This window comes from Fusarium subglutinans (genome assembly GCF_013396075.1).
Source record: "Fusarium subglutinans strain NRRL 66333 chromosome Unknown NRRL66333_c0000029, whole genome shotgun sequence".
NCBI lineage: Eukaryota > Fungi > Ascomycota > Sordariomycetes > Hypocreales > Nectriaceae > Fusarium > Fusarium subglutinans.
Window position 1 is genome coordinate 174,242 of NW_023502092.1, and position 27,487 is coordinate 201,728.

At 48.6% G+C, this 27,487-nt stretch overlaps 11 protein-coding genes across 11 annotated transcripts; 6 read left to right on the plus strand and 5 right to left on the minus strand.

Moving 5' to 3' along the window:
* Positions 1-1,071: 1,071 nt before the first annotated feature.
* On the plus strand, positions 1,072-2,993 carry FSUBG_3392 (Ion channel regulatory UNC-93; the record flags this gene model as incomplete). The annotated part of the gene is made up of 10 exons (XM_036681268.1): positions 1,072-1,261; positions 1,312-1,389; positions 1,439-1,563; positions 1,612-1,775; positions 1,827-1,910; positions 1,965-2,141; positions 2,192-2,275; positions 2,323-2,606; positions 2,661-2,763; positions 2,816-2,993. 10 exons carry the CDS (start codon positions 1,072-1,074, stop codon positions 2,991-2,993), a joined length of 1,467 nt encoding a protein of 488 aa, XP_036541044.1.
* Positions 2,994-3,218: 225 nt separating this feature from the next.
* FSUBG_3393 (carboxypeptidase A4) lies at positions 3,219-4,671 on the minus strand (the record flags this gene model as incomplete). Its single annotated transcript, XM_036681269.1, has 5 exons — positions 3,219-3,526; positions 3,582-3,863; positions 3,915-4,026; positions 4,081-4,310; positions 4,362-4,671. 5 exons carry the CDS (start codon positions 4,669-4,671, stop codon positions 3,219-3,221), a joined length of 1,242 nt encoding a protein of 413 aa, XP_036541045.1.
* A 1,034-nt stretch (positions 4,672-5,705) lies between these two features.
* FSUBG_3394 (Zn(II)2Cys6 transcriptional activator) lies at positions 5,706-7,694 on the plus strand (the record flags this gene model as incomplete). Its single annotated transcript, XM_036681270.1, has 6 exons — positions 5,706-5,967; positions 6,026-6,152; positions 6,203-6,419; positions 6,470-6,766; positions 6,818-7,498; positions 7,554-7,694. The coding sequence occupies 6 exons, from the start codon at positions 5,706-5,708 to the stop codon at positions 7,692-7,694; spliced, it is 1,725 nt and encodes a 574-aa protein (XP_036541046.1).
* A 275-nt stretch (positions 7,695-7,969) lies between these two features.
* On the minus strand, positions 7,970-9,683 carry FSUBG_3395 (general amino acid permease; the record flags this gene model as incomplete). The annotated part of the gene is made up of 3 exons (XM_036681271.1): positions 7,970-8,400; positions 8,510-9,329; positions 9,381-9,683. 3 exons carry the CDS (start codon positions 9,681-9,683, stop codon positions 7,970-7,972), a joined length of 1,554 nt encoding a protein of 517 aa, XP_036541047.1.
* A 770-nt stretch (positions 9,684-10,453) lies between these two features.
* On the minus strand, positions 10,454-12,369 carry FSUBG_3396 (uncharacterized protein; the record flags this gene model as incomplete). The annotated part of the gene is made up of 4 exons (XM_036681272.1): positions 10,454-10,909; positions 10,966-11,590; positions 11,648-11,830; positions 11,882-12,369. The coding sequence occupies 4 exons, from the start codon at positions 12,367-12,369 to the stop codon at positions 10,454-10,456; spliced, it is 1,752 nt and encodes a 583-aa protein (XP_036541048.1).
* A 1,307-nt stretch (positions 12,370-13,676) lies between these two features.
* FSUBG_3397 (uncharacterized protein) lies at positions 13,677-14,633 on the plus strand (the record flags this gene model as incomplete). The annotated part of the gene is made up of 1 exon (XM_036681273.1): positions 13,677-14,633. The coding sequence occupies one exon, from the start codon at positions 13,677-13,679 to the stop codon at positions 14,631-14,633; it is 957 nt and encodes a 318-aa protein (XP_036541049.1).
* Positions 14,634-15,756: 1,123 nt separating this feature from the next.
* Positions 15,757-17,574, plus strand: FSUBG_3398 (alpha-L-fucosidase; the record flags this gene model as incomplete). The annotated part of the gene is made up of 1 exon (XM_036681274.1): positions 15,757-17,574. One exon carries the CDS (start codon positions 15,757-15,759, stop codon positions 17,572-17,574), a length of 1,818 nt encoding a protein of 605 aa, XP_036541050.1.
* A 514-nt stretch (positions 17,575-18,088) lies between these two features.
* FSUBG_3399 (subtilisin) lies at positions 18,089-20,859 on the minus strand (the record flags this gene model as incomplete). The annotated part of the gene is made up of 6 exons (XM_036681275.1): positions 18,089-18,138; positions 18,199-18,909; positions 18,964-19,604; positions 19,806-20,149; positions 20,441-20,648; positions 20,843-20,859. 6 exons carry the CDS (start codon positions 20,857-20,859, stop codon positions 18,089-18,091), a joined length of 1,971 nt encoding a protein of 656 aa, XP_036541051.1.
* Positions 20,860-22,029: 1,170 nt separating this feature from the next.
* FSUBG_3400 (uncharacterized protein) lies at positions 22,030-23,018 on the minus strand (the record flags this gene model as incomplete). The annotated part of the gene is made up of 2 exons (XM_036681278.1): positions 22,030-22,813; positions 23,002-23,018. 2 exons carry the CDS (start codon positions 23,016-23,018, stop codon positions 22,030-22,032), a joined length of 801 nt encoding a protein of 266 aa, XP_036541052.1.
* A 1,312-nt stretch (positions 23,019-24,330) lies between these two features.
* Positions 24,331-25,786, plus strand: FSUBG_3401 (uncharacterized protein; the record flags this gene model as incomplete). The annotated part of the gene is made up of 4 exons (XM_036681279.1): positions 24,331-24,702; positions 24,746-24,936; positions 24,982-25,403; positions 25,452-25,786. 4 exons carry the CDS (start codon positions 24,331-24,333, stop codon positions 25,784-25,786), a joined length of 1,320 nt encoding a protein of 439 aa, XP_036541053.1.
* Positions 25,787-26,174: 388 nt separating this feature from the next.
* On the plus strand, positions 26,175-27,197 carry FSUBG_3402 (endonuclease exonuclease phosphatase family; the record flags this gene model as incomplete). Its single annotated transcript, XM_036681280.1, has 1 exon — positions 26,175-27,197. One exon carries the CDS (start codon positions 26,175-26,177, stop codon positions 27,195-27,197), a length of 1,023 nt encoding a protein of 340 aa, XP_036541054.1.
* Positions 27,198-27,487: the final 290 nt, after the last annotated feature.

Genomic DNA, 27,487 nt, shown 5'->3' on the forward strand with positions numbered 1-27,487 from the left:
TCCGGATTCGGAGATCATCCCCGAATAGCTCAGCTGGAAGAGCGTTCGGCTGTAATTGTTAATCTGACACCGAAAGGTCACTTGTTCGATCCAGGTTTCGGGGATTCATTTTTGCTTTTTTATTAGTGAAATGTTTTGTCAATCACATTTGGCTGTTGGACTTGACTTTTTGCACTCTGTTGCCAGTGCGAGCATCATCCATAACACGAAGTGTGTGGTGCAAGCAATTGGAGGTGTTTTAGTGATATGTTATGCCAGTAACATAGGTACATGTGCGACCCGCATCACGCTGTTAAGCCGCTAAATGGTGTAGGGCCGTGGTCGAGTTAGTCAGCTTTCTTGATGAGGGAGCGGGACCCTCAATCGCTAACCTTCAGGGTAAGCTTAACTTGAACCTGGTCAACAACCGTGAACGGTGAATTAGAGCGTTGTGCTTAATAATGATTTGATTACGTTGAGAGATAATATACCCTAGATTAACATAGTTCTCCTCATTAGATATAATTATATTGAAAGTCCAAGCGAAATCTCTTACCCATGCGCTCGTGGTAACTACGAGCGTTGGACTTGATATGGCTCAGATAAACAACAATTCCTTTGAGTGGCAATTCAAGGAAGATTAGGTCCGTCCCATTGAGCCGGTTCCTGCAACCGAGAGGAGACTAACCAAAGCCTAGTACAAGCTATCTTTCTAGGTCTTGTGTAGTGTCATACTCATCATGATGTTATCGTTGGCATTCTCGCTTGGACCTTCCCTCCTATTAACGCAACAACTGGGGGGGGTTGTTGAACTTATCCGATAAGAGATAAAGACATAATAAAAAGTGGATCAAAGCCGCGTCGAGGCCGGATAAACAAGCCTCGGCCCAGCACCGATTGGCTCAAGATACAAACCTTGATTGTCTTCGCTTGGACCTTCACGGTCACATCCTCAAGCGGAGGAAAATGACCTACCCCGTGGGGAAGCTGCGATAGCGGCAGGAGGGGGTTTGTTAGCCTTGAGATCGGCATATATAAGTCAGTCACTCGTCGCCATCAAGACTGACCTTCTTCCATTTCAACTCATCTACAATGGCCGACAACAAGACTGTTTCTCCCTGTGACAGGGCTTCATCACCTCAGCCTTCGATAAGAGCTGCTGATATGAACACAACAAGAGATGTCCTAAGGTGGAAATACATATGGCATCACAGTTTGACTCAGATGATTCTTCTGAGTATTCAGGCTTTCTGTGGTCCGGCCATGTCTGATGCCATCGCTGGTCAGTCACTGTAGTCGAGGTTCCAACGTACTGTTACTGACTCCTTGTAGGCCTCGGTGGTGGTGGTCTTGCAACTCCTCAGGTCTCCAACATCTCAACCGCCCTTCGATATGCTGCCCTTGCCTTCAGTATGTACCCACCACATGTCATTAGGAGGAAACTAACACAACTGTCCAGCCTGCTTCATGGGAGGCCCTATCGTGAACAAGATCGGAGTCAAATGGGCTTTGGTTATTGGCTCCATGAGTTTCCCTATTCAGGGCTCCGCATACTACTGCAACAGCAAGTTCGGTAACCAATGGGTTAATACTCCGCCGTGCGTGACTCTTCAGATAGCTGACCGCACATAGTATCTCATCCTCAGTGGCGCCATTGGTGGCATCGGTACGGGCTGTTGGTATGTCGCTGAAGCTGGTGCCATCATGACCCTCGCCCCTTCAGGAGCCCGTGGTAAATACCTGGCACTCTGGATTGTGTCACGAAACCTTGGTCAGCTAGTTGGCGGTGCGATCAAGTAAGTATACTACGTATCTGGCCACGAAGCTTGCTGACATCTCATTCTTAGTCTGTCGAAGAACCATGAGAAAGGTGTTAGTGGGGGAGTCACTCCTGACACTTACATTGCCTTTCTCATCATTGAGTGCTTAGCGTGAGCTGAACTACGTATAATAATCTTGAGGACGTCGCTGACTTGGTTATGTAGTCTGCCATTTGCCTTCATGATCACCCCCTTTGAGCATGTCATTCGATCGGACGGTACTAAGATCGTTACTACTGAGACACTCTCCACCAAGCTCGAGGTGAAGCGCATCGCAAAGACCATGACATCGCGACTCATCATTCTGTCGTCGATCTGGGCAGTCTGGTCTTTCTTCTACAGGTGAGATTGCCTCAATATGAAAACAGAAATAGTACCTGACAATTATGTAGCGGCTCCTGGTCTACCTATCTGGGCATCCACTTCACCGTTCGTGCCCGCGCGCTTTCATCGCTCGTCTCGCCATTCTTCTGCATGTAAGTTTCTCATGAGAGTAAATCTGGCATTACTGACGCGGATACAGTGTTGGCTGCTTTGGCCTCGGTTTCATTCTCGATGCTAAGAAACTGGCACAACGTCGCCGCGCTCAGATCGGCCTCTATACTGTTGTCATTCTCAACGTTGGAGTCTACATTTGGTCCATTATCATGCAAGCTCGATTTGATCGAAATGACCCGGGAGCTATCGACTGGGATGACAGCCTCTTCGCCACTTCCTTCTTGCCGTACTTCTTTGTGCAGACCACTGGACCTCTGTCTCAGTCGTACATGTACTGGCTTCTGTCATCGTTCGCGACCGATGCACAAGGTGAGACTCCGACAACATGCATTCCGAGACATCATATACTGACGCTTTGTTCAGAGAACGTTCGAAATGGAGCTGCGTTCCGATGTCTTGAGGCCATTGGGCAAGCTATCGCATATGGCATGAACACTCAGACGAAGAGCGATCCTCTCATTGGATTGTAAGTATTTGAGTCTCCGCCGATAAATTTCAAGAGTACTAACGTAGTTCAGCTGTGTGACCTTTGGTCTGCTAGCTGCTTCGCTTCTGCCCATGATTATGCTCGTCAACAGTACACCCGACAGGATCCCCGCAGACGAGATTGCGGAGCAACAGGCAGCACTCGGAGAGAAGTTCGCAGACATCGAAGGTCTGGCTGTGAACATCGATGGAAGTCTTGCCAAGAAATAAAGAAGCAGCTGTTGGAATCGAGTTCTCGAGTATACTCACCAACTTTTAAGCAGCCTAGATGTTTATGAGATAGGGTTTTGCGAACCATGTATGTATTCTGAGTAATATGTACTTTAGATAAAGACAACCAATCCGCTTCGACCTTTTGAGGTAACAATCTGCCCTCTTCGATCATGACCATCCATCGTGATAAATGTGTAACACTAAGTCAACCCAGTGGGCCATTTACAGACCAGTCAGACCAGCAACGATACCAGCCCAAGTCTCGCGGACAGTAGCCCGGATCTGGCTGGCGGGCAAGCTGAAGCCATAGGTACCGCGGTCACGGAGCTCGATGGTGTAGGAGTACTTGGCCTTAGCAACACCCTGGATGTAGTCGAGACTGTCGCCGGTGGTGGCATACAGAGCGCGGCAAGAGTTGCCAGCAGTGTAAGTCTGTCCAGAGTTGGTGCGGATGGCGTTGGTGATGCGGGTACCAACGGTCTTGAGGGCGGCCTCCTCAGGGGCGACGAAGCTGCAGTCGTAGCCGTAGGCTGGAATATCATTAGTATTGGTCAAGAGGACTAAGGGATTTTGGGGAGGACTTACGCCAGAGGACGTACTGTCCATATGAGTGGAAGTCGACGTAGAAAGTAATGCCCTTGCCAGCAGCAAGAGAGTCGATTTGGCCCTTGATAGCCTTGAGCTCAGGGCTGTCACCAGCGGCTTGTCCCTTGTAGGTCTCGTCACAAGGGTTAGTGGAGGCACCGCCAGTAAGCTCCCATTTGTAAGGCCAGTTGCGGTTGATGTCACGGCCAACACAGGAGTTTCCAGAGACAGTCTGTCGGTTCTTGCGCCAGAGACGGTTGGTGGTCTGAGTGTAAACAAAACCTAAATGTTTGGTTAGCAGAGCTAGTGGATGATGTGACGGATGAGGCTTACCATCGGGGTTGACAACAGGGGTGATATAGAAGTCGAACTTGTCAACAATAGCCTTGACAGCAGAGTCGCTGCTGTACTTGGTCAAGAGCTGGTAGGCCATGTACTCGGCAGTCTACACCAAGGATTAGTCATAACTCCAATCATATGAACATTGGGATTCACATACCATGGTAGCAATCCACTCGCGAGCGTGGACAGTTCCGTGGAAGACAATGGCGGGCTTGGAGCCCTTGCCACCGCTACCCCAGATGTGAATGCCAGTGAGAGCACGACCTTGGAAAGAGTTGCCAAGAGTCACAATCTCGGACTGGCTAGGGAAGCTAGACTGGAGGTCCTTCAGGAACTGGAGGTGATCAGCGTAGCTGTGATAGGCGGTGAACCAAGTTTCACTGGGGACTGCACATATGTTAGCTCCTTGGCGTTTCATGCATTGCTCTGAATACTCACCAGCGTAGATCTCGGAGGTCTCCTCCTCAGCAAGAGCAGCACCGACATCCTCAACGAGGACAGTGGTGTCGGAGGCAATCTTGGTGATAGCGTCGATGTTGTCAGGAGAAACAACAATGTCGAGCTCCTCCTTGGCACCGGGGTTAAGGATGGTAGCAGAGAGCTTGTTGATCTCGGCTACGGCATTCTTGGCGCCCTTGGGAAGAGTGACACGCAGGCTCTTGAAGCCGTTGTAGTCAACCTTCTTGGAGCCAGGTACAGCCGTGGCAACAGCCAGAGGGAGGAGAGCGAGCAGAAGAGAGGACCGCATCTTGTCAGTGAAGAAGGATGATTTGAGGTGCGGGGTGATGGGTGTCAGAGAGCGGCCATGACCTCGAATTTATAGTTAACCAAGATGAGATATCCTGATACTATAGTCCGATCAGCAGACCGTCTATCTCGAAGAACTTCTGAGAATGATGCCATGCGGACGATAGCTTCAAAAAAGGTAGGTGATATATGTGATACAACAACCCAAGCACGGAAGCTCCCATTTGCCTTTCCCAAAGGGGAAGCTCCATTTGGCGACACCCCTGTCGCTTGGTGCATTATCGCTGTGATGTTAGTTTGGTCGGCAGTGCAAAGGTTCCTGATCATCTCTACGCGCTGGGGAACCAGCGAATCGGGGGACGTTATTTATCGGGATTGGTGACTGGTAAAGGAAAGTGATGACGATCTTCGGTAGTCTAGAAGCTTTTTGATATGCTTAAAGTCCTAGTATGTGCGATGTCCCGATGCGGGCACGGACGGTTATAGTCGAGACCTTTTGCTCGCCAACTTATTTGTGACGCAGTGTTTATTGGGCTTTAACTGTTCTAAGACAGTGCATTGAAACAAAGTGTCTTGGGTGATGAACCTTGATGAATGGCGATAACGCGAGGAGGCCGAGTGGTGGGTAGAAGTGTCATAGGAGCCAAATTAATTGGCTGTGACAATTAGAAACATCTTTCATGATGTATACCAGTGTCGAGGTGATCTTGAAGTTGGGTTAAGCTTATAGTATGGACCTGACTGTAGTGTTTGGCCGTGGGGAGATAAGATAAGAAAGACACCATCGTAGGAATCCAGAGTAACCCAAAACAGGAAGGCATGCTGACATTCTCCCCGCAGCTCAAGTCGGAAAGCAAAGAGCAAAGTATCCTGATCAAACAAACTCAGTCATTATCCTTTCCCCCGAAAGCAAGCACAGTCTCGACCGTGCCATCTCGATCTTGCAGCTGCCTATATTTCAGCGCCTGCTATAGGCACAAGCCTTCGTTATCAGGTCCTGTTCGCCAAGACGTACCCCGCCGACGCCACTAAACCATGTCCGTGTCTGAGGGGTCGCCCTCTCACTCTCACTCCCAATCGCCAAACGCGCCCTCAAGCTCCGAATCTGATCTGGGCCCGCTGTCGCCGTGGTCATGCCAACGATGTAGAGTGCGCAAGTTGAAATGTAATAGGGTCTTGCCAATCTGTGGCCGATGCGTCAAGATTGGCGAGGTCTGCGATTATCCCTCGGCGAGGAAGAAGCCGGTGATTAATCCCGCCAGCAGACCGCGACTTCGGGACATGCAGAGTCGCATCCGTAAGTGAGAGTGGAGACAGCTTCACGCAGAGACTTGGGCCATTGACAGTGATTGCAGGAGACTTGGAGGCCAGACTAGAAGCTCAGAGTAGCCCACCGGAATTCCAGCCATTTAGTACCAGCACAGAACTTGTTGACACTGGCCGATTCGAGGGCCTGCCGCCTCCCCATTTGGTGGATGAACTGTAAGCCTCACGAATGACTAATGGGGACAAGACCTAACTTTAGATGTTAGAACATCGATATACTTCACCAAACTTCAGTCCGACTCTTTCATGATCCATGCCGAGAGGTACATCGCATCACTCTACAGGCCCGCTCATATGCAGCCACCCATGTGCTTGCAGTATGCCATCCTGGCCGCTGGAGCAAGCACATCGCCGACTTACAAGCCCATGGCTGAGGCATTCTATGTGCGAGCGCGCCAGTACATCCAAGCTGATGAGATGAAGGTGAGTTATCCCGAGAACGACATGTCCGGCATGGCATTGACCAAACGCAGAGCGATAGTGATCAGATTTCACTGGCGCATTGCCAAGCCTGGGTTCTCATAAGCCACTTCGAAGCGCAGCATCTATGGTTCTCACGGGCATCAATGAGTATCGCCAGAGCTATCCGGTTAGCCCAAATCCTCGGGCTTCACCGACTAGACGGGAAGAATGCAGCAGGCCTGACACTCCCGATTGCGTTGGACTTCATAGAAGAGGAAGAGCGCAGAAAGACCTTCTGGGTCATTTTCACGACTGATCGTATCACAAGCAGCACAGGTGGATGGCCAACCATGATGGATTGGAGGAGTGTGAGTACAGTGAATCCCCCAACGTTTGATCCTAGCATCTGACCCAACCAGATACAAACGCGACTCCCATCATCTATGGATGCATTGCTGTCAAATAAACCGATAGCCACACTGACTCTGAGACAAGCCCTAGGACAGGGTATGTATGAGCTCTCTACAAGCGCCTGCAGAGTAGTCGCAGTCCATCTCTTCAACGAGTGCTTCAACTTCTCCAGAAATGTCGAAGAAGATGAGGACAACAATGACTGGCACCAACTGCAACAACTCGATGAAGCAGTCACAAATGCGTTTGCGACATTGCCATTGGATCTCCGGTGTCCAGAGAACATGGAAAGCCCTGAGGCTGTACTCATCAATCTCCAGTTACATACAGCCTTGATATGCATTCATCAATCTGCATTGACAAGATCGCAGGTGGACATGGCTGCGCTACCTACTACGAAAGCGAGAGTGATGGACTCGGCGGTTCAAATCATGATCACTGTGGCGCTGGTCACGGATCTGAACACGAGATTTCGTAATCCGCTTGTCTCGTTTGCTTCGTTCATTGCGGCATCATTTTTCTTGTCGGACTTTCTCACGACTGGTGATCTTCAGAGCGAGGCCAACTTTACAGCTCTCATGACTGTCATGGTCGAAGTTGGGAAGAATAACATGTTTGCAGCGTCTTTGGCTGTTCGACTAGCGCAGACGCTGAGAGCGTCTGGTGTTGATCAAGAGACTGCTGGGAAGGTAAGTTGCGACATTGACTTTGCTGACTTTGCGCTTTGGCTAACAAGGTGCTCAGGTTGGAGTGATGATGGCTGATCTCAACATTGATCATCCAATTCCAGGCCAAGAGGATAAAGAGAATGGAATCGTGATATTATGTCCAACTGCAACTACGCCAGAGCAGGTCGATCTTGACCAAGGAATTGTTTGGCAGTAGATTGGAGCTCGATTGATCGTTCACTTGCGCGCAGCAACAAACGCCATATCAACATACGTGATTAAGATTCTCGTCGCTTTTCATGATGCCATAAAACCGTGCAAGACTGTCAAGCCAGAAAATCCAATTCTATTTGGTTGATATCGCTTATCTATATACGCTTCTAATGTTGAGTGATTAATTCTAAGTATTGTCTATAAGTGTGATGCAGCAAGGCCTTGAAACATAATTCCATGCAAGAGTTTTTGAAGATCCGTGACGCGTGAGGACAGCACTTAAACATGCTCCCGCTCGGTGTCATGGGCTGAGATGGCATCGTCGGATAAACGACCAGACCACAAGTCGATTTCGTGGGCTCGCAGAACCTTGGTGCGGTAATAAAGCTTCCATGCGATGATGGGAACGATAAAGATGGGAATACCAACATAAGAGGCAACGAAATCGGCAGTCTTCCAGTTACCCTTGAGGAAGACAGGGAATCCAGCGACAAGGGTGATGACGATGGAGCCAATACCACCGAACCACGCAGTGTAGGGTTGCCAAGGGGCCTTCCAGGGGAGGGTGTTGCGGTCGACACCTTGAACCTTCATGGCGCGATAGAAGCGGATGTAACAGAAGCAGAGAGTTCCCCATGCGATGAGGCCCGCGACTGTGCTGAGGTTGAGAAGCCAAGAGAAAGCCTGAGCAGCGCCACCAGAACCAAGACCTAGTGATTGTTAGTACGAGACTCAAAGATGATTATGGAAAGAGAGACTTGCTCAGATACGCCAAGGGTCCAAACAGCCAGGCAGTGATAACTGCTACGTAAGGGACACCGTTCTTGGTGGTGCGGGCGAAGAATTGAGGGAGTTGTCGATCGGTAGTCATGGCAAGGATCATACGTGAGCCAACCCAGCAGTAAGAGTTACCAGCGGACCAGGCAGAGACCAGGATACAGGCGTTGACGATGGAAGGGAGGACCTTGATACCAGCGGTCTGGATGGCGATGACCCACGGGGAGCTCTTGGCGTTACCAGAGCCAGAAACAAGGTCAGCGTTTCTCGGATCGACTATTAGGCCAATCAAGAGCGCGCCGAGAATGTAGAAGAAGCCGATTCGGTAGGTGACGCGGTTGGCGGCCTTGGGGATAGCCTTATGAGGGTTGACGGACTCGGCGGCGGTGATGACAACGGTCTCGACTCCAACGAAAGAGAAAGAAGCATTGACGAAGGCAGAGAGAAAGCCGAGGAAATGTCCAGTTGAGCCAGTAATACCATTGTAGTCGACCCAAGCACCAGGGTTGTTCCAGTACTTGAAGCCAATGGACTTGTGATTGGGACCACCGCCAGCAGTGATGACAATCGCGACAATGACAAGACCGAGGAAGCAGAGGACCTTGATAGCACCAGTGACGACCTCAGTCTCACCGAAGAATCGTACGCTCATCAAGTTGATCCATAGGATGAGAACCAGACTGATGGTGATGACGACGGCGGGAGTGAGATCGGTCCAGTAGCTGACGAGAACGGCGGCGGCTGAGCATTCCGAGGCAATGGCAATGGTGTAGCAGTAACCGTATGAGATGGCCAATGAAAAGCCGACCGAAGGGTCAATGAAGCGAGTAGCCCAATGAGGGAATGAACCAGCAGTAGGAAACTATTGTTACAGTCAGCACCATCACGAGAGAAGGTATCGAAGGGATCTTACCAGTGTCGCGAGCTCAGAGATACTCTGCATGACACACCAAAGAACAGCGCCAACGACGATATACGCCAGAAGCAGACCGGCAGGACCAGCACTGGCATAAGCAGAACCAGTTCCAATAAACAAACCCGTACCAATACCACTGCAAAGGCCAATCCAAGTGATGTGATAGTCCTTCAGCCTTCGCTGCGTAGGCCCATGACCTCCCGTATTGAGAACAGGCTTGTCATCATTGGTATCATGGTTCTGCACCATAGGCGGAGCAGCCTGAATAGCATCAACGTCAAGACCCTTATGAGACGTCATGTTGATATCACCAAACAAAGCAGAGAATGTGGAGAGGAGAAATGTTCCATCGCCAAGGAACACACGATCTTTTGTTTCTCTATTTAATTAATCTCGGTACTATCCAATTTTTTTTCTTACAAGGCTCCGATTGCGCAATTCGAAGTTTTCACTGCTAGCGCGCGGTGTCCCCTATAGCGTAGTGAGAATGGGGAAGAATATGGGGCTTGGGGACAGCTGATGTGGAGCGTCTAGCGGCGAGAAAAAAAGTCTAACCTCCGCTTGCCGGCTTCTGGGCTCGTTAGGGGCGAATGCAGTGGATACGATGGCGAATTATCACCTGGAATTGTCTGGCCATTTATTTGTTGGTAGTTGTTGGTCAGGGGTCCAGAGCGGCTCATTACGTAGAATATTGATGTTGCACCATCTCTAGAGACGTTAATTGATGGGTAGGCCGATAAGGTTCATGCGGGTTAAGTTCTACGGAAAAGGTGTCATTAGACCTGGTTATGGTGTTTCAGTTGAATCGCGTGATGCTTGGTGGCATACCGTTGTTCTAGAAGGAATGATGGTTAGATTAGTGAACAGAATAGTTGTGTCATTGATATGTTTCGTATCTGGGAGACCCAAACAATGATACTCAGTCTAAACATTTATTGATTGGCGATTGTTCACTAATACCGCGGCGTTTCAGACAACATGTTTCTCGCAAATCAGATCATCAATTTGGCCATCAAGGTAAACATAAGCAATCAACAAAGGAGACCTCCTCATCCAATGCCACCCGTATCTCAGTCGCTGTACTCAGAGCTTGAAGAGCTATAACTCATCATGAACGATGCACAGTCCGAACAATCCTCCGTATGGGGGTCAATAGCGTTAGTCCACAGACGCAAAAGATCTCCCAGTCCAGACTTGACAGTCTCTTGGTCTGGTACACACCCGCCAGAGAGGCCGAGAAATTCGACCATCTCATGATAGGTCTCCTTCATCTCCTCGCGATATTTCTTGACCGGCGAAACGTAGCCCACGGGCGGGGGTGGATACATTCTGGGCCGAGGTGGGCCTGGTGGACCTGGAGGTGGCCAGATCTTGAGGGTCAGTGTCATGCCGGGACGACGGACTGAGTCCCAGGTTCCAAGCATGACTGCCAGACCGTCTTGGGTGCAGAGATCGTAGCGGCCAGCCATGATATGGTGAGTGATGCCGGGGGCCCAGTTGGTTTGAGTCATGAGATCTCTCATCATCTGCCATCGATGATTAGTTCTGGTTCATTAAAAACGTTCTTGTTTGGATTATATACCTTGTAAGTAGCACAAGATGTGTAAGGCAACTCGAGCCTTCTGTCTTGATCAATCAGATAGATCGGCTCAAACTCAACACCCAGTTTAAAGTAGAGAGTGACATTGAGATCAGGAGCATAATGGAACCCAGATCCTTTGTCAGCTACCTTTTGCGAGTCTGACTTCTTTGCCACCATCGCGACAAGAGTCATCTCACGGGTGCTCTTGCGCTTTGCGACAATGATGGCATTATCGACGTCCTGGCGAACATTCTGATCGAGTGCTGAGTATTGCTCGACAAGGTTCGGGCGACGCTTCCAGAGACGGCTCGAGGTTAGCTTGGAGAGGTTGGTCTTGAGTTCCTTGTCATCGAGCTCGAGTCTCGTGATGAGCTTGTTTGCGTGACTCATGTCAAGGACGAAAGCCATGATGTCTTCATTCTTCCAATTTTCTTTGGGACTGGAAGAGAAGAGACGTTGGAACCAGTTTCGTGAAGAATTATCGGGATGTTTGTTCTGGATTGTGTTCTCAGCGATAACTTCCGAAGAATCTTTCTCCGTTGCATCGGTTTCAGTTTTGATCTTCTCATCAAAGCTGTCTCCGTCGATTACGGTCACGCGGGGAGAAAGGACAGCGGTACTTGTCCTATTCAGGATATACAGTCAGTAAGATGTTATCGCTAATGGAAGGGCAGATACTGACGTTGATGTTGAATAGACACTTCTGACGTCGTCGAACGAGGCCTTCGGTGAAGGCGACTTATTCCAGGTAGCTCGCCTTCTGTTGTAAGACTTGTAGTACATAACGCGTCTTTCAGCGACGTTCTCAGCAAAACATCGAAGGGAGTTTTCATTCTCCCAAGCGCCCGGGGAACGTATCATAGTTCTGACTCGACGTTAGTACCTGAACTCTAAAGGGAGAAAAGATATTACTGACTCCATCTGGAGCCGAGCGATACTTCCGAGAAGGTAACGCAGGACAAGCTCAAACTTGACTTGCTTCAACTCCTGTTGGCAAATCTTGAAGCGCGGCTGCAGCCAGTTCCAAGCCTCGGTTCGCCAAACACTCATGTTGGCAAGACAGGCCAAGAGCTCCTCGATTTGCTCAGCTGACAAAGTCTTTGCATCGTTATCTCCACTGACACTCTGTGTCTTCTTAGCGATGAGAGTTAAAACTCCGACATAGATAGCCCTGCATTTGGCAGCAAGTGAGTTGATGTCCTTCACGCATGCTTCGGTGAAGATCTTGTCGTTCTTCTGGATCAGTTCATCAATCTGACGGATGGTCGAAGCAGTCGAGTTGACCAGAGAAATCAGCTTTGGGAGTCGCTGGCGAGACTTGCGACATCCCTCAGAGTGCAAGTTGAGTTTACTCGCGAGACTTGTACCCAGGTGGGCAACAGCATCAAGGGAGTGGTCAGCCATTTCTAGGACAATAGCTCTCGCGACTCAAGGAACCAAAGAAAATCAGTGGAAAGGTCTGGGATTTCAGCTCCCTTTTGAACTTCACTTTCCTCCGTCCTCCTGCGGGCTGACTGCTTAACGGTACAGTCTCACTGAGGCCCCTCCCTCCACTAGTGTGGAGGCTTAGCCACTCATAGACATCTTAGTTGCACTTCTGCCTTGATTATCATGCAGAATTGATTGACCAGCGTGTCATGCATAAGCCACATGGTTATTGATTGGTGATGACCAGATTGAAAAATGCCTTGTGTCAGCCGCACTGCTTTCCATCTATGGCAATAGCACTGATAAACATGCAGCCACTGGTGGGCATAAGATACTCTATCGGTGAGGGTGGAGACCAATCACTTTAGTAATTGAACAGTAATCACGATCCTATGCATAGAGATAGCTTTCAATTTATTGGAGCGGAGAACTGCATAGGAAGGGAATAGGATGTCGAGCTGAAGAATATATCCAAGGCTCGTTATCTAAAATACCCACGAACAATTCTTCAATCATGTGAGCAGAACTGATAAGCCCAATTGCTCATACATATAACCGTAGTACTCTGATTGTCATAACAATTTAATTCAGATCGGGTAGTCGGGTTCGGTTGCAGCTTGAGAAGGATGCCAAGGAGAACTTGATTGAACGGCAAGAACAACTGTACATACTAGAATAGAATGGGTGAACTAAAAGAAATACTACTCCTTCCATTGCTGCGAACAATATGATGTATAAGAGAGAACAGTCGTAAGAGCATCCCCAGGAAACTTGCACCCAATGATCAGATAATGAAGAGATAAGCAGCACTGTAAAGGCTTAGACGGACCTGCAAGCTTTTTGCAACAATATTTCCACAAGATTGAACTCGAAGCTGGGCCAAGTCCAACTGAGTCAACATCTGGCGAGCAGTGACCGAGTGAGACCTTATGAACATAAGTGGGACACCTAGTGAGTAGTGGCTAGCCAAGCAAGAAACAACAGAACAGAGAGTTGCCAGTGCCAATGGAAGTGCTGTTGGGAAAAGTAATGCCAGTGACAGTGGCAGATGCAATTCAATCAGCTTCAGTCTCTTCGGTCTGAATTTCATCTCAACCTGGAGCGTTCATCCATCGTCTCCTTTCCCACAACCGCAATTTTGACAACAACTCCTCAATATCTTGACGACATCCCAAGAGCAACCCGAAACAACTCCCAAGACAGACAATCAAGCAACCCGCTATCCTTCACCTTATCAGGACGACAAAACCAACACCATAGTCCACCTACCCATCACATCCAACATGGGTCGTGAGGAGATGCAGGCTCGTCTCAAAGAGCTGGAGACAGAGAAGTCTGTTCTCGAATGGGCTCTTGAAGCTAGCCTTCACGAAAAAGACGTCGACACTGATGACGAAGATAACAAGTCCAACTCTTTGTCCACCTACACTATGACAAAGTACCCAGCCTCAGAGCATGCAGGCGATGACGCCCTGGTTCATGTCTATCCGACCGATCCCATCTCCGATACCGAGTCCTCTATCTCGCTGCACAGTGAGCAGTCTGTCTGCTCGAATGCCTCTACTATGGCTCGTATCAAGTTCACTCCCACCTTTCATGTTCACAAGGCTGTCCAGTCGGACCCTGCGTCTTACCTTTACGATGGTACTGGAATGTCTGAAGATGGCTGGGAGGATGAAGAGACTATTCGCGGTTCTACTATCAATATTGGAAAGGCAGAGGAGGCAGAGGAGGCAGAGGAGGACACCAATGCTACTGACCCCAAGTCTCCTCTCAACATTACCAACCCTCACCCGACTCTTTCCATCTCGACCGAGTTTCTTCAGAAGGCTATCTTCGACAGCCGTAAGCCTGGAAGTAACTTCATCCGTTCCCTACTCCACCGCGAACCTGTCGACGGCAAAGCAGATGAATACACCGAGTGGAAGTGGGTTCCCTTCCTTGTCTTTGGCGCCGCAGCTGAGCTTGTCCCGACCAACATTGCCAAGGGCGACATCGAGATGATCTGCATCAAGGACACTCAATTCACCCAAATGATTCAGAACAACAAGAAGATGTTCGAAGAACCCGGAAGTCTTGCTGCTAAGTCAGTTCTTCACGAAGAGCTCAAGCCTGTCTTCAATGGTCCCGAGTCTTGGGGCTTCCGCGTTCTGGTCTGGCGCCTTCACTCTTCCGAGAAGACTGTCTACATGGACCGTGAGGGTCACTCTATCCCTGGAAAGGCTGGGACTCTTCCATGAGATGAAGCCAAGAACTAAAGGAGAATGTAAGAAGGAATGAATGAGGGTCTGGACATCTTGGTACGGACAAGAGTTGGCTTGTGGTCGCGCTGGAGGAGCTTTCTCCTTGTATGTACTTTACTTCAGACTTGACCGAGAAGTGATTGGAGTATGAGAAGGTCGATGTCATGGCAGAGATACCGGGAATAGGCGTAAAAAAACGGAAGATTACCGTAGTGTCATCAAAACATTTTTTGTTACTACACTAGCTAGAGATCAATTGATCCTCCCGACAAGCAGAGTTTCCATTGCTCGTGAATTTGTGAATGGATATGTACCTTCTTTTCGTATGTATAGTAGCAACATTAATGATACCAATGGCTAGTTAAATCCTCTTCGTTATATTTCATCGAACTCTCCTATTAGATAATCTACAATTCTTTAACAAAGTCCTCCACATGCAAGTCGAAAACAAGTCAGCAGCTCGGCATTGATCGTGACGTCAAGGAAATAACTCAATCTTCCGATGTTGAGCATGGGTAGTTTGCGGGGTAGCGCGGGGTCCGGGGATGATACTCACTTCGTCTGTCCAAGGTCGTAACGACACCGAATGCAGCAGGACTTTCGTGCATTGTTGAACGACGATCCCGGGTAAATAGCACGATAGCCAAGGAGAGGCCAACAAACTGAAGACTTAGCCAAAATTGGTGTATCTTAGGAATAAAACTCCGACGGTAAATTAAAGTGCAACCTCAGACCAGTTTATTCTGGCATCTTAATTTACCGTCGGAGCTTTATCAGCCCCAAGAGCCTATACAACGTGACTCGTTGACTCGCTCTGGCGTCCAAGATTGCCAGGGCACGATATCCGCACGAATCCTCTCCATGCCGATCACTGTTCACGGACATCGTATGACGGCCCGTTTCGGGCCGGCTGTACAATTCATGCCCGTGAACATCAATGTTGCAATATCGAGGTTGCAATGAGTTTGTTGATCATGTGTTTTGCCTTTGCATACGAAGCATTCATGGCTAAATGATGAAATTTAAAAGAGCGCGCCGTGATCACTCGATCGCCAGAATCGTTGACTGTTTGTTCAAAACTTCTTTGTAAATTTGTGAAGACTACAGGGACAAACTCACGATGACTCTGTCTACCAAGTTGGCTGTAGTTGCAGCTGTTCTGTTTCCCATCAACGCTGCTGCTCAAGCTGCAGGCCCATACGAAGCAACATGGGAGTCCACCGATAAACACAACGCCTCACCCGAATGGTTTCGCGATGCGAAGTTCGGTGTTTACTGGCACTGGGGAGCCTTTACAACCCCTCAGTACGCCAGCGAGTGGTATCCACGCAACATGTATGAGCCAGGCTCAGACCAACGCAAACACCACACCGCGACTTACGGGCCACCCGAGGAATGGGGCTACGCGAATTTCATCAACGGCGCAGATGACCTCAAAGGGAACTTTGTCCAGTTCAAACCTGTTCTTAGCTCGAAGGGTGGCGAGTTCGATCCCGAGGCTATCATCAAAGCTGTCAAGGCTTCGGGTGCAAAGTTTGCTGGCCCAGTTGGCGAGCATCACGATGGCTACTCCATGTGGGATAGCAAGGTCAATGAGTGGAACTCGGTCAAGCGAGGTCCCAAACTAGACTTGGTCAAGCTATGGGCTGATCTTGTTCGCAAGAATGGTATGAAGCTCGTGGTGGCCATGCATCAAGCATATAACTACAACGGCTTCTATGAATGGGCACCAAAGACCAACGACACAAGCTTGAAGAAATTACTAGGGCAACTATCTCGCGAGGAATCAGATCAGTTGTGGTTTGACAAGCATAGAGAGATGCTAGACCACGTGCAGCCCGACATCATCTGGAACGACTTCTCACTCGACAGTCCTGGCTACTGTGCTGACTTCGACGGCCCATGTGCTGTTGCTGAGAAGAAACGGTTGGAGTTTCTCGCATACTACTTCAATCGTGCCGTTGAGTGGAATAAAGAGGTCGTCACGACTCACAAACATTTTGACGTAGGATTCCGCGACACGTCCACCGTCAGTGATTATGAGCGTGGTGGGCCAGCAAACATCACGCGTCCCTATTGGCTGACTGATGATGCGATCAGTGCTTCAAGCTGGAGCTATACAGTCGGAATCAAGTACTATTCCTCCAAGGCCATGGTCCACTCGCTGCTTGACCGCATCAGCAAGAATGGCAATATGCTGCTCAACATATCGCCCACTGCAGTCGGTGTTTTGCCCGACGAGCAGCTCAAGGTCTTGCAGGATATCGGAGACTTCCTTGGCCGTTACGGGGAGTCTGTCTTCGGCACTCGCGCTTGGGATATTTATGGCGAAGGCCCTAACCAAGTCACTGGTGGTTCTTTCACAGCACCTTTACAGGGTAACAGCAGTGATATCCGATTCACTCGCAACAAAGATGCCAATATTCTCTACGCTACGGTTCTTGGCTGGCCTGAAGATAAACATGTCTCCATCAGCAGTCTTGGCTCCGACGCCTTGGTTGATCTCAAGAGCCTGAAATCTATCGAGCTTCTCGGCGACAAGGCTGGTGAATACGAAAAGGTTTCGGATTGGAAGCAGACCAAGGATGCTCTAGAGATTTCGCTGCCAGCTCAACCATCTGAGTCACTCGCCTATGTCCTCAAGTTAACCTTTGACGGTGGAATCCCCGTACCCCAGCCCAAGACTGGTGCATCTGTGTTCTCTGGTACTAGTGCGGCCGGTCGGGGTGTTAGCCTTGGGCTCGGTGACTTCAACGAAGAATTCTTGACCGAGGCTGGAATGAAGCCTGACGCTATTCGTTTTATCCGTGTTTCTTCCGGTACTAAGCTAACTGTGTATTCTGCGGGAGATTTGTCTGGCGATAGCAAGGAGCTGGATGCAGGCGAACATCAGGTTCAGGAGGGGTCCGTTGGGTCCATCGCGATCTCCAAGGCTTGAGGGATGAACAGCTGAGACCTGACAGTAGTTTTTTGTACAGAGATTTACTATGAATTGAATCTGCTACTTTATAGCGGGCTCAGTGATCTGAGTGCATCGATTATCTTCAATCCACATATTAACTAACGTCCGAAATGTAGAGCCGCAGACAAACTCTTGCTAGTCAATCAAGTGAACTAACAGAAGACAAAAAGAACAATACCAGAAAACCAATCCATGTTTCGAGCAAAAGATAAACCAATCGACGCAGGCCTGATTCGAACAGACGCCTCCGAGGAGAATAGATTTCTAGTCTATCGCATTAGACCACTCTGCCACTGCGCCTAAGATGATTGGATATGGAGAGGGGCATGAGAAACGCTATATCAAAATTCTAACAGAAGTATTGAATAGGCAAATAACTCATTCGCAAGGCTATTGGAATACCAGCAAGCCTCATCGTGTCTTTGCAAACAATGTGAGCCTATGAACACGAAGTAGCTGCTGTTCTCAGCTGTATCAAAAATCCACTAAGCTAACCAGATCCTGCACACCCAAAGTCGTCAATGCCCGATGTCTTCCCAACTGCATTACCGACACAGCTTTTCTGAAAAACCCCGGTGCGAAATCTGGCTGTCCACTCACGACCGTCTTCACCGATACCATAGGTGAACTTCCATGTGTCAGGCAGGAGTGCGCAGCCCGTGATCTCTTTCTTGAGCCTCTCGCCATGGTCTGAGCTTGCCCAGCCGTGGCCCCATACCCAATACTCGTTGAAGGTGAACTTATATGTGCTGTCGCAACCAGCCTGCTTGCCGTACCTGGAGGGTGATCGCAAAGAACCAGGGTATACTTCGTAGGTAGCGTCGCCAACAATGGTTAGGCCACCGCCTTTGTAATCGGAGGGGTCATTATCAACACGGTAACAGTCGTCCACAGTCATCATGAGGTATTTAACACAGTCACTTACGCTGTCACCTTGAATCAGGCTCACAGACAGCGTGACCTTGTTCGGGGTATCCATGTTGTATATCCGTGAAATCGCGGAACCTTGTGGGCGAAGATCAAGCGAACTACTGACCTCAGGGCAAAACTCATCCTCGATCAGATGCTTGACTTCTTCCCGCTCAATGTACCTGTCGGTTTCAAGGCCATTGCACTTAACGGTTTCTTTCGGGTTATCCTCCTCTCGTACCCCGTTCCAGAGTACACGAATGCCGGGGTACCGCTCCCAACTGGCTGCATCCGACTGAAGGTAAGCTTTGAGATTCTTCACGAGGTTCCCGTCGCTGGTATCAAAGGGGACTGTGTCGTACGAGAGAAGATTCGCGATCTCACCGGCGACTTGTGGTGCGGCTGTGTAGGCTCATGTTAGCTGTAGGGAATGTTAGGTCATGCCGATTGGCGTACCATATGATGTTCCTGCTCTTTCGACTGGATCCTTGCTGTCTCTTGGCAAACACTCAATTGGATCGCCAACTGCATGTAGAGTTACATGAGGGCCACCTTTCGAGAAGTCGGACAGTTTCCCGGTAGAATCCACCGAGCCCACCACGATCAGTGGCAAGTCAGGCCCTTCCATTAACGGGGGATACTCATCTATATCAGGCTCTTCGAAACCTTCTTCGATGTTACCGGATATACAAACTAATGGAACATCCATGGCGAATAGATCTTGGAAAAGGTCTGTGAAGTCTTGCAAATTGTCATCTTCCTCCCAGCCTTGGCCCAGCGTCAACGACATTGTGACGACGCTCCTTTTTCGGCGCTCAGGGTGATCTTCCAAGTCCGCTAGGATAAGTTTCAGCGCTGCGTCGAATTCTTTAGAGGTGACTTCATGCATTCTAACAACGATAAGCGTGGCTTTCTTGGAAACACCAAATTGAGTTCCAAGTGCTTTGCCGGCGCCACACGTTCCATGTGAATGCATGTCCTCGTCGTCCTCGCCTTCATCATCATCATCGAACCAAGGCTTATCTCCGTGTTGTACAGCCAGGTCAGTAACAAGGTGTTGTGAGGCAACATTCCGGAATTCCTTCTTCAGTAAGCGCCTTGAATGAGAACGTACTTTACTCTAGGGAGACATTACCTCGCTCTGTGCCTTGAAGGCTACCCCAGTTTCGACATGATACACGAAACTCTGCCCCCCACAGTGGCTTACATGCACATAGTTCTTAAGGTCCCCCAATCGTGGGATTGTACTATACAATAAATAGGTGACCAAAAGGATGGGTTGGAGCCAAGACACATACCTTGGCTGACTAACAGCTACCAACTCCGTGGGAGCATCTAATTGCGTTTCATATAGAATCTCTTGCTGTGCTTGAGATTCTAGGCCGTGGGTTGGTTTTATACCCAGACGACACCTCCTCCCTCTGTGAATGGGTCCGAGGCCCTTCACTCCATTGAGAGCCTTAACTTGTGCTACTTGTTCGTTGGACAAGTCTGCACTCCATTTCTGCAATTTGCCATCTCGATGACTAAAAATTGATTCGTAATTGTGCTCCCCAAGGAGTCTCGCGAGAGACGCGCTTGTCTCGGCACACTGTTCTTGGTTTTCGCGGTCAACAGGACGAATCACGTATGCGCCTGCCACCTATCTGTGGTCCAGATTGTGGAGGTTGGGCTGCACGGACTTGACGCCGTCCAGGTTCTCAGCTTCAGACACTTGGTCCCTCGATAAGTAAGCCTTCCACATATAAATACTCCCCTGACCTATCATCTGTGCCTCAATGTTGGTTCTAAATAGTAGGTCAAGGGAATTATTCGTCGCTTTGCATTGTTCTTGCTTCCGAAGATCAACTGGCAGAATTATATATCCTGAACTGTCCAGGTATTCTTGTTGTTGTAAGATTGTAGTCTCGTAGGTTGCAGCCTCTATCCGTACAACACGCTCGAAATCAGGCCGTCGTCGGATAGCTGTAATTTCGTGGCGGGTCGCCCTGATCGTCTTTGAAATGATCTGCTCATCTATCTTTACCCAGGAAGCAAAATCATCGCTCGTAAGAGCATTTGGAATGAGATCAGCGTTCGTGTTGGCATCAGGACTCAGGCGGAGGAATACAGCGTAGAGCAATCCTGCACGGTCAGAAGAGCTAGAAATGGTTTTATTTGTGTCAGCGCTGTTTGATACTGCACAGAGTACCAAAGTTAACCACTGAAAGAGAAGAATGTGCATAAACATGGTAAAGGATGGAGTTTGCCCGGTTGTGTTTCTCGTGCGATAACAGAAAAATGATTTATTCATAGCAGCGCTCCTGAACTCTTATGCAAAATATTGCGGTCTTACCTAGGTTCGTCTGGCATGGTCTAAAGTCAGCTCAATATGAGCCGTGATACTTCGGTAGTTGTGAAGGTGATGAAGCGGAACGAATGGAATAGATCACTAGGTAATCTTGTACCAAGGGTGCTCGTTATTTATTCTCTCCCTATATGCAGAAACTTCAAAGGTTAAGACGACATCGGGCGCTTCTCGGGCAAACAATTAGAGGTCGCACGAATAGACTTGGTCACTAAGGTTTAAGTACCACTCACCGCGTCATGCATAATAAACTAATGATCATTCCCAGTATCAATACAGGGTTCCACCAAATAAATTGTAAATTTTTAGAGGAGCTCATCGCCCACATGTGCTACGTTAATGGAGCTCCCCGCAGAGGGTTATTTATCCTCTGTGTTATGTACCATCATACAGAGTCCACACAGGGCAAATGATATATCGGCAGTTCCAGGTCATCACTTTGTCCTACGTTTCTTTACCACAGCTCTCCGTAGAGTTTTAGTGCAAAATATCTTGTTTTCCAATGCCGACTTTTAAGATGTCATGCTAGTTCTTTCCCTCTTATTGTCACAAACACTGGCAGGCTTTTGTCGGGAATTTAGTTTGAAACCCCATCATCGAAGCAGCAAGGGTGTACTTTGTAAAAATGGTCTGATAATTTTTCCATGTCGCTTACGGGTTCGCAATCGAAGCGCCTTATGTTAAGACAGCGTGCTACAGAATGAGGTATAACAAGACTAACATGATTTCTTCAATATAGTTGAGATTTTATGGAGTGATACTAAGTGACCATTTGCCATCCCATGTGAAACACAAGTTGGCATCATTGGTTTCTGCCGACAGATGCACAGGCTCCTACTATCCCGATCGGCAAGCTTCGGTGACATGTGACCCTGCTGAACACCGGGACCTTTTTTACCATACACAGCTGTCTACCATGTCAACGAATTAATCTTCTGTTGCATGATGCTACTGGGGGAATAGGTTTGCTTTCTTCATTTTCATTAGACAGGTATAGTCTGCTGAACCCAGGGGTTTGGACGCACCAAGTAAAATGCAGTGCTATCTTCGAACTACTGTTATTCAGTAAAATCATGAGGGAATATTTTATTTGATCGTAAGAAGCTGTTGATAAGTTCTTTCTCTCTGCTGCCCTTAAACTGGACTGGTTTGCTGGACAGTCTGCTCTGTCTCCATCAATCGTTGTTGCATGCATTCGTCGGAGGTGACCCAGAAACGGTACCATTCCTCCCTAACACCGCTGTGCGGACTGAAAACACCCCTTCAAGAGCTGAGGCCTGTCTCGCTTCTTCTGAAGATAGCATTGCAGTCCAGTGACTGATCCTACCATCTTGCAGGAATCGGGGGATTACATTGGTCCCAACGAGGTTTTTGAGAGCAGTGTCTGTGGTTTTGCATTCATCTTGATGCTCAACCGCTATTGGCCTGATCATTCTTCGCTTCCTGATTACAACTGCTTCTGACTGTTTAAAAAGATACTGATCGAGAGTGACTATAGATCTGACACCCTGGATCTTTGCAGCCAGCAGCACCTGCTCGTTTGTTGAATTGACTTTCCAATAGCTGACGCGATGAGATCCCAGTTCCTGAGGTTCTAGATGATCTTGGAATATTTCTTTGAGCGAAGCATGGATATAGCTGCATTGACCTTTGTCCCTGCGATTTGTAGGACGAACGACGTAAACCGTTCTGGTTGAATCATCCTCGGGGTCTGTGTCGTCTTCTAAACATGTTGCTTCAATTGGCGTTATGCGTACAATGTCGGCGTGGCTCGCGATCTTTTCTGCCTGTTTAGGCGTCGCTTCGATGATGTTGGACTTCAAATCGCCAGTGGCATCTGCCCAAGGAGGGAAGCTGGTACACTGGATGGTGTGTCTGATAAACTCTACAGCCGCGATATCTCGAAGGTCCTTTCTTAGGAATACAAGGAAGAGGTTCTTTTCAGAAGTAGAGAGTTGTCTACTTATTCAGTCTTCGTTAGCCTCACTCATGATACAGGCCGTAATAAAATGGAGTAGGGTCCCAGGGGGAACACAGCTGCGGTTTCTGCAAATCCAAGCGCAATCCACGTCTGGGGTGATATATATTTTGCGCCCAAGATCTTACAAGACTCAGCGTAGTGAACAAAACGAACGCTGAACACTTACTCGGACTCTTGTGACATGATTGAGAAAGCGGAAGACAACGCTTCAGGTATTTGGCCTGTTGTTATTGGTCGTCTTTCTGTGGAGTTCTTTGACCTAGGTAGAAGTCTACGATGATATAGAGTAAGCAAGTGAACAAAATATTTTTTATGGGGGAGGCCAGGGAACACCTACTCGCCACGAGTCGCGTGCAGCCCCTTAAGTAGGCTTCTATCCAAGGCTTCCAGAATATACGCATGTGCCCCTCCATGAACTTAGATCAGGTCTGCAAATCAAGAGCGGGGTTGTATCTCATGCGTTACGGCTTTGAAGCCACGAAAGTTAAGTTAATGTTATCAGAAACAATGATCATTGGTCGCGATTTGTAGTTGATGACAGCAGGTCACCCATGCATTCGAGGGGCGGATAATACAATGGCTCTTGAGTAAAGCTAGTGGAAAGATCAAATACAAGATCTTCTTGGAAAATGAGCCTTTAAGAAGAGATCCGAAACTTGATACTTCGAGAACAAGGGAAGCAAGGTGAAAATGTTCTCTGTATTTGGCCATGCCTCCCTAGGTATAACATAGAAAGTAACTCAAAGCCCAACATAACTCCAATTCGATTGTGGAATGAGAATATCTATTAGCATCCTTCTGGTTGATGAGAATATATTTACTTATTGCCCGTGGCTACTATCACTTTGGCAAACTTTCAGACTTGTCACGGGGTCTACGCCACCGACACAATTGAGGGTTCAAACTCCAGTGGCTGCGACTCAGTCATGTGATGGGCTACAATCAGTTTTGTGCAACAATACCCCGAGATGTGATGTGGTCTTCAATCAATAACATATGGGTCACGACCTTGTCATGTGCATCGGGGTGTCGGGCTATCTGAGTCCGACCAAAAACCTGTTGATCAAAGGGGACTTTTCAAGCCAATAACAAACAACTGAGAAAGCGGGGGTGATCTGCTTTCCGTGGATCTACAACTTCATTTAAATACGAGCCGTGCCTAGTAATGATTGGGAAGGTCAGAAGTGCCGTTATTCAGGTCCCTGGTGATATCAAAGCCAAGCCTTTCTCCCCGCAATCTCGGGAGAATTGACGACGCGGGGTTGCATCCTCTCCAATTGAAAAGCAGCGCCTGTGAACAACATCTTGGCGAACAAGGGTTCTCCAGACCGATTCAGTGCCAGTCCGAAACAGTTCGTCAAGCTGGCAAAAACCCGGGACACGATTCTGTGATAGTGAAATCGGTAAGACTGCAATGTTCATATATACCATGGCTTGAAGTTCCGTTCCTATGCTGGAGTATCCTTACCTCTCAATTTGTACCTTTTAACTCACAATGCATCTGTATAGAATTGCACTCGCACTTACAAGCCTGATGTCGGCGGTTTCAGCCCTCACGGTTAAGTCCACCAAACAGTGGACCATTGGTACCGATGTTCAAGGCTCCCAACGACTCAATGGCGTGAGCTACCAAGAAGATGCTCTCATTACATATGGAGACTATCAATATGTCACCTTTTACGAAACTGCCCCGGCGGGATATCTCAACCATTTCGTGAAGGTGGGACGCAGAAAGGTTTCACCTAGTGTCGACGACTGGGAATTCCTCACACTTGGTGACTATATTCAGAAGACGATGGATGGCCATAACATGATCTCTATGGGTATTTCGGGGGATGGGAAGATTCACCTCAGCTTTGATCATCACGTAAGTTGAAATCAAGACCGGTGACTCTCTCTGACTTTCTAAGGATGTCCCGATCAATTACTGCATTTCGAAAATCGGTATCGCGAAAGACGTCCCCTCGATGTGGACCTCAGATCTCTTCGGCCCCGTCGTCCATGAACTTGCCGGGTCTCAAGGACCTTACTCACCCCTAACGTATCCGCGATTCGAACCTCTGAGTAATGGTGACCTTCTAATGGAATTCCGAATCGGACAGTGAGTACTGTAATTGTGTCTTGGAGCGCAAACTAACAGCTATAGATCTGGATCGGGCGACAGCTACATCCATCGCTACAGCGCATCCACTGGCAAATGGCAAGCCTACCGAATGTACATCCAAGGTGACGACAACAACGCGTACATCAACGGACTGGATTACCTGGATGGAAAGTTGTATACCTCGTGGACCGTCAGAGAAACCCCGAACGCTGACACTAATCACGGTGTTTATTTTGCCTACTCGAATGACGATGGCAGGACGTGGTTTAATACGAATGACACCAAGCTGACGAAGCCCATTTCAACATCCGATGACAGCACTTTGATCTGGGATGTTCCTCAGAACAGTCGCATGGTCAACCAGGAGGGACAACTCATCGACACCAAGGGACGGTTCCATATTCTGATGAGAGACCTGTTGTCCGGTGAGCATCAGTATCAGCACTATCTCCGGAAAACTGATGGTAAGTCTACCAATCTCCCTTCAATTAACTTCGCTAATACTTCACAAGGAACATGGACGAAAAATGCCATCAACCCCGCTGGTCTCAACGGGCCCGACTTATACGACCCAAGAGGCAAACTTGCTGGCGACGCAAGCGGGGAGTACTTGTTCGGTATCCTACCTGATCCCGTGAAGCAATCGACTGCTATTTACGTCGCTACTGCCTCGAACGATTTCAAGGACTGGAAGAGCCTGGCTGAGATCCCAAACACTTCGACGGAGCCCCTCTTTGATAAGATGAGACTCCATGAATCAGGAATCTTGAGCGTGTTTGTGAGACAAGCGGGCGGATTTCCTGACCGCAAGTTGCAAGTGTGGGATTTTGAGCTCGACCTATCGTGATAAACATGAGCCAACTGCTTTCTCTGTCTTGGGCTCCATTCCAGTATATTATATCATTACATCTGTTGCCGCATTCGTCTATGCCTCATCTCCGTCGCTGGTTGCGCTACTGTTGGTCAGTGAAGTATTACATTTGATGCCAAATGCTTAAGAGGAACTTCTTTTTTATTCACAGTGTTTTATTATCTCACTGTAGCTGAACTATTGGTTACTGGCAGAATAAACTCGTTGCTGCCTTGGATCTTATGTCAGAGCCGGAATACGAATACCCCGCACCGAGCGGATCCAACACCATTCATGACCAGAATCAACCCACGTTTCATTTGTGACCACGAATTGTCAGGAGTTTTCACTTCTTGCATTTCCTATGAGACGAACTCTACTCAAAATGCAAGCGCTCATCCAGAAACAAATGGAAAATGCCATCGCGCTGAGAAAACCAGCCTCATCGCTTCCATGGCGACCCGACGAACCCTGCAAGCAACCATTTTACAGGTGGAGCAGCAACGCGGATGAATGGCAGCCACTTCAAACATCTAAACCCTCACCAGACCGACCCAAAGCCACCAAATTAGCTATTTACAGTTGGAACATCGATTTTATGCTCCCTCATGGCGACAGCCGGATGAACTCAGCCCTGAAGCACCTTGAAGAGCTAAGTCGCCAGCACCGGTCTGATGACAAGACAGCTGTTGTCATTAACATTCAGGAATGCGTACCATCTGATTTAGATCTCATTGGCGACAAGAATTGGATTCGGGATGACTTCTATCGGACAGATATTAATACTGAGAACTGGGCTTCGGGCGCTTATGGTACAACGACACTGGTTGATCGCCGACTTGATATCCTGTCCTGCTTTCGAGTGCATTACTCAGCGACTCGGATGGAGCGCGACGCCCTCTTCGTTGATGTAAAAGCATCTGGTCAGAAGCTTCGACTTTGCAACACTCACCTCGAATCACTTGCACTGGAGCCACCACGTCGCCCGGCCCAAATGCAGCTCATCGCTTCACATATGCACGCCGACAACGTCTCCGGCGCTGTCGTGACCGGTGACTTCAACGCCATTCAACCATTCGACAGAACTCTCCACACAGACAACAAGCTTGAAGACGCATACCTCAAACTCGGTGGCACAGAAGGCGACGGTAGGGATGATAACGAAGGGTATACATGGGGACAGCAGGCTCTACCAGAGCTACGACAGCTATTTGGATGCTCACGCATGGATAAGGTATTCTTCTGTGGTGATGGACTTGAGCTATTGGAGTTCGAGAGGTTTGGTGCTGATGTTGAGCCGGATGAGTCGGAGGAGGATGTCCGGAAGGATCTGCTCTCGCTTGGCTTTGAGAAGCCGTGGGTTACTGATCATCTTGGTGTCAAGGCCGTTTTTGAGATCAGGCATTGAACGAACATTGAAGTCAACTCATCTGTACCTGTATACTTAGACATTGACGAACAGGTAACCCGATTTGCTAACACCCGACTCACGATCAGTACTCGTAAGCATATCGTGATGGAGACGCCTGAGAGGCGGGAGAATTCAATAAAACTTAGGACCTTAGTGCTAAGCAACAAAAATGCTTAGGTAATTCTAGGTAAAATTACTATAGATTTAAAGGATCTTCGGTTGAATATTTTTAGCACCCACAACAAGGTCTGGTGTTTTATTGCCCCCCAAGGTGAGGTGAGGGGGTC